This window comes from Eublepharis macularius, chromosome 5 (assembly GCF_028583425.1).
Source record: "Eublepharis macularius isolate TG4126 chromosome 5, MPM_Emac_v1.0, whole genome shotgun sequence".
NCBI classification, from domain to species: Eukaryota; Metazoa; Chordata; class Lepidosauria; order Squamata; family Eublepharidae; genus Eublepharis; species Eublepharis macularius.
Genome location: NC_072794.1, coordinates 104,194,210 through 104,206,298, shown reverse-complemented (window position 1 = coordinate 104,206,298; position 12,089 = coordinate 104,194,210). Strand labels below are relative to the sequence as shown.

The window sequence follows — 12,089 nt, the reverse complement described above, 5'->3', positions numbered from 1 at the left end:
AGAAAACAGATAGTAAAAGAGGAAAGTGTTGTTCAGAGGCTGTAAGAGGTCATTACATACTTTTAAGCCAGATTTATCAGGGTTTTCATTGCATTATTTGTGCGGTGTTCAGCATCTTTTTCTCCCTCTGTCTGCTCACAGATAGAAAGGCTTTTCTGTTACCTCACCATCTGAACTGTATATGTCTATCTAGCCTTTTTCATACGATAAAACTTCCTTTAAAAAACCAGCCTTGATTTTCAGGTTATAGTGGCAGCTTGTATTGCACACATAAATATCTCTTTAGAAGACCCAGGCCTTCTAAAGTACAAAGAAGCTAAGTACTTCTTCCCTGGCAAGTTGTGTTTCTAGATGTCACAATAAGAAATATTTGAAAATATTTTTTCTGTAACATTCTGTTGTTTATTTGCTATAGAAATTGTGATTTTGTGTGTAGCTTAGTACTTATGGTGGGCAACATAATAGTGTACAACACTTAGAGCCAAAGAACTGAGCAGATATTAAAGAAAAACAGCTGCTTTTTAACTTTCTCCCGTCCTAATGCTGTAGTGAGTATATTAAAAGAGAAAAGTGATCATTTGTTTCCAGATCCATTCTTCACAAACATATACATGTGTTTTGTACATGGGTACAGATAACCATCAGACAGTGTAGTGCGCAGAAATGTGTTAGGGAATAACTACTGGTTGATGAAACTTCCCAGCTAAAATTAAGACTTAAGCCAGAAGAAGGGTTACAAGACCTGGGCTAGACACAAAATCTTATTTATTTAGGCTCTGGATGGTCTTAAAAGTTGATTTGCTCAACTTCATTTGCACATGCTTAATTCAGTTTTGACTAATGTCAGTTCAATATCAAACTCAGATACTGCAGGGCAATTTCAGATTATATTGAATATCCACACAACATTTGGGACCAATTAAATAAAGCCTGTTTTAAGTCTGATGTAAATTTAATTAAATTCAGCATTGAAGGTAGAAATAATTTTAGAGTACCAGAACTCAGTCTCCATCTGCTATCAAAGTGGCTTTGCAAGAGATAAACTGATTACAGTACTTTGTGGGTTTCCTGCTTAGTTGCGCTGTGATCAAGGAGACTCCACCTACTTTAGATCAGAAACAACCCCTGCCCACTGTTGCACAGGCCGCAGCTGCCGGTTGCTCCAAGGTTTCTAATGCCTTGTGGGTGGCTTGTATCTCTGCAAGCAGTTGTGCCTTCCACGAGGATGGGTTTTGCAGGGCCACTGAGTGTGCCAGCCGGAGCTTCCCAGACTCCTTACAGTCATAGGAAGTGAAGCAACACTGGGGCTGCTGTGTGACGGCTACGTGTTCAATGTAACATCATTTTGAAGTTGTCTGAGAATCATAGTTGGTTTGTATGAATCTAGCTTAGAACAGCCAGGCAGAAGAGAACTCATCTCAAATTGCCAATAAAGAGTATTTTCAAGAAAGACTAACTTAAGAACTTAAGTTGGTCTTCATTGAGCATTTCCTGTAGTGTCTGAGAGTTTGTAAGTACTGAGAAGGGGCCAGGAAGCAGAGCTTGTGAAACTGGGGAAGGAAGTAGATTTCAAGTTTATTTAAACCCTTGCAACCTCCAGACCTCAGCCACTTTTGTAAACATTCTTGCTGAAACCTGCTGTGCTCTGGATCTCTCAAAGAGACCAAGACTTCTGCTGGTAATCCTTCCTCCATATGCCCAGCGGATCCTCCTCTTTGGGGGGCATGGATGGAATGGCAAATTGTTGACTTTAATCTTGAGCTTTTGTTGAAGGAATTAGTCTTGAACAGTTGCAGTTTGGCCAAGTTTCAAGTTGATGGGTTGATGAGTCATATAAAGAAGGCTTTACCCACACAGTAGCATCCTGCCCCCATACCACTAGTTTTTATTCTGATGTCATCCAAATAACAGGAAGACATTGCAGGATAATTTTAGAGGGTATACTTAGTTTGTGTAGGGGGGAAGGGGAAGAGTTGAGTTTTTAGAGAGTCTCTTTAGGACTAGAAAAATGCTGATTTTTTCACTTGTGGTGCCCTTTGTTTCACAGGATAAGAGCTGTTGCTGTCCAGTAGTAGAGATGTAAAAGTCCAGAAAGAAAAGAAATTAGGAGGGGGCATTCTGTTTTTCCCCAAGGACTCTCCCCAGTTTTTCTAATGGAAATTTTGGGAAGCATTAAAACTCCTATGAAATATTGTTTTTTTGGAATGAGCACTTTTTAAAAGACAGTTTTTCTTACTCAACTCATGTAGCATGAAAATGTGTATCTAAGGCAGTCCATGGCAAGTGCCCCCAAACTTTTGAGCCTGTGAGGGCACCTTTTGGGATTCTGACACAGGCTGGTGGGCACCACAACAAAATGGCTGCCAAAGGAGGCAGAACCAACCACAAAATATCATGGATTGAGGTCATGCATTTCAGGCAGAAGTTCTGTTTAACACATTGCCTTTTAAAATTAGGGCTCCCAAATGCCAGCCAGTGGCAGGTAGTTCCCTGGGGGTTCCTGCCTCTTCCTGCCGATGCTGGCAGTTGATGGAAAGAGGCAGGGTTCCAGAGATTGACCAGCAACAGCAGGCAGGCTGAGGAAATGGCCATGTGTGTGCTCTCATGAACCTGTGGCTGATGTCACTTACAGTGTGACCGGGAGTGACAGCATTGCACCAGGGCCAGAACTGACCCCAAATGTAGCAAAAACATTAGTTTAGTGACATCACTTCCAGTTGCACCAGAAGTGATGTTATTGGGGTGACCTGCAGGAGTGCATGCACACTGACGTGCATGCATAAGGATGAAATCAGTAAATGGCCAATACTCCCAACTTCCCTCCAATTACAAGGGGGCTGGTGTGGCAGACCTATTTTAAAATGAATATATTTAAATATATATTTGTTTGCATACACACAGCTTTCCTTCAGCCATGCAGTGATTATCCTTGCGCTGTGGTTGCAGCTGCTGCCAAAGCTGCTGCACAGCCAATCAGATCTCCATTGGTGAATCAGAAGCTGGGCAGAAAGCCCCACTTTGCCCCACCCACTATCTAAAAATGCTTGGTGCACACCAGGGAAAGTGCCAGCAGGTGCCACATTGGAATTATCACTTTCTGATGTGGATTGTCTTGCATAAAAATATGATTGTTGCCAGTCAACTGGTGTTCAGAGGTACACTGCACCAGGCTATGGAGTATTTACCATTTTCAGTCTATATGTATTCTACTGGTTAGTGTTTCTTCAGGGAAGCAGACAGAGGAGGTGCTACCCAAGGGCTCCTTTCCAACTTCAGACAGCTGCCAATGTAAAAACTGCTAAAGCCCATGAAGAGGGGAGAAGAAATCAGAATGTTGCAGGGAGCCCAAGACCTCGCCTTTCAGGACTATAATCAGGTCTCCATCCCTGCTTCTGAGGCTGGCCAATTTTTTCCTGCATTCATTTTTTCCTGCATTGATTGGTCCTAATCTGTCCCTCAGGGCTTGTACAGTCCCTCGTCTGCCTGCTCTCCCCCCTTGCCCAGAGCCATGATACTGGGGGGCAGGGGGCATGCAGCAGCAGGCAAGCCTCACTTGCCTGCCTTGCCCCCCCCCCCCGCAAAGCCTAGAGTTGCCAGTCTGCAGGTGGTGGCTGGAGATCTCCCGGAATTACAACTCATCTCCAGGCTACAGAGCTCAGTTCCCCAGGAGAAAATGGCAGCCTTGGAAGGTAGTCTCAGTGGTATTATACCCGCCTGAGGTCCCTCCCCTCTCCAAACCCCACCCTCTCCAAGTTCCACCCCCCCAAATCTCCAGTAATTTTCCAATCTGGAGCTGGCAACCCTAGCTTGAAGCCGCAATGGGGGAGGTAAGGGGGCGCTTGGGGCAAGGGTGGGTGTGTGGCGGCAGGCATGCCTTGCTCTCCTCCCCAGCAAGCCATAGTGGCGGGGGGGGGGGGTGCGGAGGCAGGTATGCCACCCTGCCCTCCTCCCCTTGCCTCAGATTTGGGCACTGGGGAAGGGGTAACGGCCAGCCCGGCCCCCCGGCCCTTTCTAGAGCCCACTGTATTTTTTGCTACAACAGGCTTTGTTGCTAGTTTGTTTCCAATAAAAGTCAAGTTGACCCTGCCAGTGCATTTGCATGGTATGGATAAGGTTGCTGGATACATGAGAGCCAGGAGCTCCTGGTGCCTTTAACTTCCATCATCAATGTATTATTACAGTGATGCAGCTTCTTGAAAAAGCCATTTCATGGGAAAGGACTCTCTTTCTCCTACCCTGCCATAGTGTGGAAACTGTTTGCCCCTGGCTTCTTCCCATGATGCTGTTGCAGCATTTGAAGATCCAGCATCATGTGGGTGGGGCTAGTTGTTCAAGTCAGCCATTCAGTTGTCACCTGGCCAGGATCAGAGGTACTGATTGGATGGGAATGAGTGATTGGTCCTACTCACATGACATCAGGCCTTCAAACGTTACTGCCATGCAACAGAATGAAGCCAAGGAAGAATAGCTCCCTCACTACTGCTATAGCTACTATACTATATGTGGCATCTGCATTTGCATGTGTGGGGATGATGGCATGCCTGCGCAAAAAAAGCCCATTGTGGTAGTTTCTAGAGATGAATCACCCTTTCTTTGCTTTGGGTGGCTTGCTAATCCCTTGTCCACAAAGCTGTGGGTTGTAATCACCCAAGCTCAATAGGCACTGCCAAGGAGGTAATGCTGTCTAATATTTATCCCCCAGGAATGGATTTAAGTGCTACTGTTAGCTAATTATTGGCACAAGTGAGGCCTTTCTATGCTTCTGGAAGGGTTGGTTTATGTTCATTTGGCACCATTTACTCTTTCAGTGCAAGAAAGACAGTAGAAGATGGCAAAAGACAGCCTGCTTATATGCTTCCTATGAGAGCAATCCTAAACAGGTCTACTCAGATCTACTCAATAGGGCTTAATCCCGGGAAAGTGTTATTATGATTGCATTGTAAGAAACTTCACAAGTCTGCATTGTAAGAAACAACACAAGTCTGTTTGTTTGTTTCTAAATGGAAGGTGGTGTTACTCAAATAGGTAATCTTGTGAGTTGGACGAATTAGCGTACAAGGAGAAGCAGTGAGAGAGGGTAACTAAGTGAGATTTCTCTACTGGTGTATATGAGGATCAGTCCTCTAGATAACTCTTTAATAAATAGGTAGAAGTTCAACAGCAATGGTTTTTATGAAAAAAATAAGAAGCAATTGCACAAAATACACCACACACACACACACACACAGCTAACTAAGAAATAAGAGCAGAAAAGAGAGAGAAGTTTGGGGGAAAATCAGTGGTAATTACCAGTCTAGAAGATAGGGGACATCAGCGGGCTAGCAGCTTGAGAGACCAGTGCTTCATGGCAAGAAGAGGCATGAGGCTCAGACATGTGTCTGAGGGTGGATGTAGGATCCAAGAATACACACACGTCTCCAGCCGAGGGCAGTGTAATTAAAGTGTATAATGTACCCTGGGGTAGGACTGGGTGTCTCTGTCCTAAACCAAGTTTAATGCTTGGTCCAGAGGTGAAAACAATACCTTGGGAGAAATTTGATTGGGAGGAATTAAAGGTGGGAAAAATGATTGATGACGACTCACGATGGCTGGACAGGAGGAGCTTATCAGGTCCCTGAATAGCCCAGATGGGAAGAATGGATAAGGGAAAATCAGCAGGATGTGATTAATTCAGAAACTCCTGGAAGACATTTTCGTCTTAATATCTTTGCACATCTCTGGGGTATGGGGCTGATAGTCAATCTTGCTTATGACCAGGGCTTTTTTTCAGGGGGAACACGGGGGAACAGAGTTCTGGAACCTCTTGAAAATGGTCACATGGCTGGTGGCCCCGCCCCCTGATCTCCAGACAGAGGAGTTTAGCGACGCGGAGGGCAATCTAAACTCCCCTCTGTCTGGAGATCAGGGGGCGGGGCCACCAGCCATGTGACCATTTTCTCTGAGGACAACCCACTGAGTTCCACCACCTCTTTTCCCAGAAAAAAAGCCCTCCTTATGACTCACATACCAGTAATTTTCCAACTCCCAGCCAGGGGCTGGCAACCATTTCCTGCCTTGCCAGGCAGTGCTGTGTTTAAAGCACATGAGGAGAGGGGCTTATGATATAAGCTTCCCTATTAGCGTGAGGGTCGGGGTCGATTGCTAACAGTGGAATTAGCCATTGGATTGCCACCAATGGTAAGTACTTAGGAGGAAAATAGATCTGAGGGGCAATCTGCACATTACGTTAGTGTGTTTCCTGACATTTTCTTTTATATTAAAAAGTGGCAGCAGGAAGTCTCTGATTTGGATTAGAATTGTGGCTCTCTAGGATTGTAGAGATACCCTTCTCCCCATGTGCTATTTCTGCAATAGCAATCACTTCCCCAGAGCTGGTATTAGCCCTTGTAGGGAAAAAAGACAAATATTCATCTTGTCCCTCACTTTTAGCCCCTGCAGCAGCTAATAACTGCTCTTGAGGAACAATTTCTGTTGGAGAATGGCGTGAAGGGAAGGTGTCATGGCCTGATCTAAATCAGGGGCTCTCCACAGCTACTTTTTAATGTTAAAGAAAACCCATCATGGATCTCCCACTTGACTTCATGTCCCTTCACACATTATGGAAAATAAGGGATGGGTCTGGGATCCCCACCTTGTGTGCCCATGTTTGACAGTCACAAGTGACTTGCAGGTTCTCAGTTCCCATGCATGCTGGGTCCAGTTCCTACCATGACGGTGGCATGCATGGAGGAGAATGGGCTTCAGCTTTCTCCCTTAACCATTTCATTGATCTTAAATTATTTGGGAGGGGGACTTCGAGAACCCTATGCATGTGTACATGGTTTTCCACAGTGGACCAAGTATGAATCAGGCCCTGCATGCATGGGAACTGAGGAGAACCTGCAAGTCATGTGTGACTGTTACAGAGGACATGGGGGGAGAAGAACCCTGGACCCAACCTGTATATTCCTGTATATGAAGAGCCCTAAAGTTGGGGTGGTGTTACACTTGCCATCACCCTTTGGAAATTTCATCTTCTGTTTCTCCTTCCCTAGTGCATAGAGTGGAATAAGAGATAAATGCATACAGCAGCTTAACGTGTAAATAAATGCCACAATGCTCACTCGCATGGGATCACAGTGTTGATGAATTGCAAGAGCTGGAAAGCACTTGATAATCATCCATTCTAATCTCTAGTATTGAGACAGATGACAACAGGCCATGTGCTACAAGAAGAAAGTGAGAGGGGCTCTATGTGCCTGTTTATTTGTTGGGGCTAATAAAAGTCTTATTCTATTGTTACTCTTGTTACTATTTTAAGGACCTTAGTTATATGTAAGCACAGTTTAACTATTCCCTTCTTATATTGTTTGTGTTTCAAACTTTGAGGGAAACCATTTTTTAAACATCATTTTGCCATCCTGACATGAGCTACCAGTTTGACTAACTCAAGGTACTCTTCAAGATGCACCTGTTTGCTTGGCCACAACCACTGTACCGCATGACATTTGGACATTATCCCTTGTTTTAATAATTCTGTGCCTCAAACCAGCCTTTTCCCAGTGCTCCATTTATCCACTTTTTTCTCAGTTAGTGGCCACTATGCAAATGGAACTCTCAGCTTTTTTTTTTTTTTTGATAAAGACAGTGCAGCAAGCTACGGCCCGTAGCAGAAAGGTTGCCAGTCTGATCTGGAGAGTATGAGCTCCAGTTGAGAGTGTTATGAGGTCAGTTCCTGCCTGTGCCTCAGACAGTTCTGTTTTTCTTTGTACTAAATGTTGTTTTGAGGACTCTGAACACGTGAGGTAAATGAAAGGACTGGACTGTCGACAATGATAGTTCTCTGCATTGTTCTTCTGTTCTAGAATGTTTCCTGCCTCTCAGCTGTGTGGAGCTTCAAAGTTTTTGTGCTTTTTATGTGTAAAGGGGCTTCAATAAAGTTCATAGTCTTCAGTTACTAAAGGTCATACTGCACACTGTGCAGGAGATTCTTGAGAGGTCTTTTGATAATTACTTTAATATTAAAAAGCAGCTGTGAGGGATCCCCATATTTGGATTGGGACTATGGCATTGGGGCAAGAAGGGAGATAATCTTGCCCCCCCCCCCCACACACACACTATGTTTACTTGATAGAACTAGAACACTGGAGCTGCTATTATGTTCTATGGTAGCAATTTTTAAATTGCGGGTGCTCAGTGATACACTTCGTAGCGACCACATTGAGAATGCTGAAGGCTTTTTCCAGAGCAAGATATCACAAATGCAAATTAAAAAGAAAACTCCTCCCCTCCCCATGTAGCTACTAAATATGAAAGAGACTGGAGAAAATATAGATTAGTTTGCACATCTTATGAGCTGCTGAGACATATTATTGTCAGGATGCATTGTTTTAATGAAGCTTGAGGACATGGAGCATGAACAAATCTGACAATTTCCTGCTTCTTTCACACCATGCATTCAGAACAGTTGTGGAGGAGAACAGAAAGAGTTGAATTTGGAACTCTTTATAGTAGCCAGTGACTGCAAATATTATGCAAGCAAAGATAGAGGTCTGCAATAAAAAAAGAGTTTAAGGTCTGCTGTTCTAGAGGTTTGTGATCATCTAATATATGGGCTGTTTTTTAAAATAAGGAACAATGGAAATCCAAAAGTCCGCAGGTGCTGTTGATGCCACAGCGAAGGCAACAAAATTGAGGGTGCAGCTGGCCTGGAGCTCCTGAATGTCTCTTTGGTGGTGATAAGCTGAGAAAAGTGAGCAGCACTGCTACAAGGCACAGATGCTGGTTATGAAAACTCTCGTTTCTGCCAGATGACATACATAGCAAGTGTCTCCATTGTACACAGGAGTTCAAGATGAAGGGCAAAAGATCATAAAGCAGGCGCTTCGAGGTGATGTAGGCATTGCTTGACATTGCTTTGTTATATCTTTTTAGCAAGTGTGCAGACTGACAGTTGCTTGATAGTGGATTCATTTGTGGATTAGTATTGTGCTACTAACTAATGGCAGCAAGCTTCATTGAGTTGGCTTGTCTGTCTAGTGCATTTTTATCCTGACCTTCCTCCTAGGAGCTCAGGGCAGCATACATGCTTCTCTGCTCCCCCCTTTATCCTCCCAACAATTCAGAGAGAGTGACTGGCCCAGTGGCTGAATGGGGGTTTGGGCCTTGGTCTCCCAGATCCTATGAAACTACACATGTAGTTCTATCCTCAGGCTCACAGCTTTTTAGATCTTTGTATGCAAATGGTGGTAGTGGCCAGGGGCGTGTATGGCTTACTTTATTACTTTACTAAAGTAGCCTTAGTAACTCACACCTAGCCCAAGCCCTAGTAACTCACACTGCGATGGCTCACATCCAGATTGGATTACTATATGCTGTAAGTGTTCTGCCTTTGAACAGCATCCAGAACTGGTTCAGAATGGAACAGCTAGATAAACAGTTACTGGCCGCTTGGACCATATTATGCCAATTTTACAGCATCTGTATTGGCTGCTGGCTTGTTTCCTGGTCAATTTCATGTACCTTTAAACTCCAAAATGGAGTTTAAGCTGCTTGTAATCATATAAACCTACTCATGTGCTAGGATCTGCCTCAGAGGACTTTCTGGATGGATCTCTATCATCACAAGGACAGCAGGGACAGTGACTGTGCTGAAAGAATTCTGGCACACCCTTACAAAGGAGGGCCGAATCATTCTGACTCTTCTGGCATTTAGATGCTAGGTAAGGTGGAATTCTTTAGGAGCAAAGTACAAAATAATTTTTTCTGCCATTCTTGTTTTTACAGTATGCTTCTAATCTCTCACGCGAGTTCGTTATTTTATATACTGTGGTCCTTTGTCTTGTATGCCTTTTTTAAAAATAGATGTTTTGAATTTAATTTTTCTACCTTGGGGACTTCTATAAAAGGAGGGATGAAAATATTTGAATTCATAAATACCAGGGGCCCTTAGTCAAGATGCTGCCCCCCCTTTTAACTCCCTTCTGTAAGGTGGACAGCAATAATGTTGTCAGGGCCATCATAAGGATTACTGAGGTAATATAGCAGGATTTGAGTCCAGTGGCACCTTAGAGACCAACAAGATTTTCAAGGTGTAAGCTTTTGAGAGTCAGAGCTCCCTTCTTCAGATACAGGGAGGAGTGGAGATCCCTGATCCTTTATATCCCAGTAAGGAGGTGGGTGAGGTGAAGCAAAAATGGAGTTAGGATGTAAAGGTACAATGCAGCTTGATTAGGCTCTTGGGGGATGGCACAAGATTTTCAATATACATTCTTGCAGTCAACAGGAGAGCAGGCTTTTCCCCGAGCAGTGTTTGGAACTGTAGAGAGCAAATAAGCTTGTCTATTTATTGCCTTCCCTAACTCTTACTGCATGGTTCATCTGACCCTCTGGGCTCTGGGGGAATATCCCTTACCAAATGCTGTCAAAATATTCTTCTGCTGTTAAATGAAATGGAGGACAGGCTTGGGACATGGTGTGTATGGAGAGGTGTTTGCATGCAAATCTATCCCAGATGCCCTCTCCTGGGAGGTATGAATGAGGAGATGGTGCCGTGAACAATGTGCAATTTCTCTTAAACACTAACTTGTGCTTCTCTTGCAGACGTGTAAGATTAAGCCCATGATGTGAACTGTAGTACTGCTAGAGGGATTTTTACCAAGCTATGTTTGGTCATTCCCCCAGTACTGAAGATGTTTTATTTATGGATTGGATTTAAATTTATTTATTTACTTCATTCGTAGCCCTTTTTTCACTGAAACTCAAGGCGGATTACAAAATATAAAAAAGAATGCAATCAAACGCATAAGACATCCAATAAAAATGCAAAAAGACTAGGATTACAAAATTAGAAAACCATGCAAACAGAAAACTATATGACATGACATACCATAAACGAAGTAGATTACAAAGGTAGAGAGGATAGTGCAGTAAAAGCAAGTCAAGATAATAAATATAAATATTACAATAGATTAAGTCCTACTCCTTCTTAGACTTTTTTATTATATTACAGTTTTAATTCCTTTATAAAAATACCCTCCTGAGCATTTCTGTTTTGTACATTCTGCAGAGTGAAAGCATGAGAGAGCCTTTATAGATAATGACCAGTAGCTTGAACTGAACCCAGTAAATGCTTGGTAACCAATGGAGTGACTGCAGAATGGTTTTGATATGTGCGCTCCTCTTAGCTCCAGATAGAATCTGAGCTGTCGTATTTTTTACTAAATGGAGTTTCTGAGTTGACTTTAAGGGGAGACCTCAGCCTTCCCAACGAGCTTCACTTCTGTCTTGTCAAGATTCAGTTTCAACACTTAGCCATTTAAACACAGCATCACTAGGGAATTTGGATAAAGAAATATAGAGCGATGTGTCATCAGCATCTGCACTTCACACCCCTTCTCTGTGAAGCTAATTACAACATGACGTCAGAAACTGTGCCATTAAACGGGATCATGCCAGGAAATCACGCTAGGAAGACGCTTCATGCCATGTGTTTCACGCGATCTTCTGGAGGCTTTGGCCATGTGAAAATGCCCCATGTATTATTGCTAGCTTCCTGACACTCTAATTTACAATGCCCCTCCCACCCTTTACCTGGATTATAAAGACTCCTTCCTTTTTCCATTTCTCATATCTGATGAAGGGAGCTTTGATCCTCAAAAGCTCATACCCTGGAAATCTAGTTGGTCTTTAAGGTCCTATTGGACCCAGATCTTTCTCTTCGGCATATTGATAACATCCTACTCCAAAGCCACAAATGATTTCTCCTAAGGGCTTTACATAGAGGTTAAATAGCATTGGGGAATAAAATTGTGTCCTGTGGAATCTCACAGGACAGGTCCCACACTGGTAACAACAGCAATCCTTTGGTCCATAAAAACCTACTTTGACAGCAGATAAAAATATCAGCATGTAGATTATAGTTTAAAATGAATAGACATTATAATTTGGCTTAGCAGCAGGTTGTCGGAGGAGGGAAAGGAAATGGGATGGTTGTTTGCTGACATGTTTGTATTAGGGCTTCACACTTTAAAATTGCTTCACTCAGTTATCAATCATTACAAAGAATAGAGCAACTCTGAATGAAGTTGAAAGCATCAATGAATGTGGCC

At 43.3% G+C, this 12,089-nt stretch overlaps 1 protein-coding gene across 1 annotated transcript in view; it reads left to right on the top strand.

The window, feature by feature from the left end:
* The first annotated feature begins 3,818 nt into the window (after positions 1-3,818).
* Positions 3,819-12,089, top strand: part of KIF21B (kinesin family member 21B) — a 66,118-nt gene continuing 57,847 nt past the window's right edge. Inside the window, exon 1 of the mRNA XM_054980408.1 lies at positions 3,819-3,827. Within this exon, the coding sequence (XP_054836383.1) occupies positions 3,819-3,827 (9 nt within the window). The remainder of the gene's footprint in view (positions 3,828-12,089) is intronic.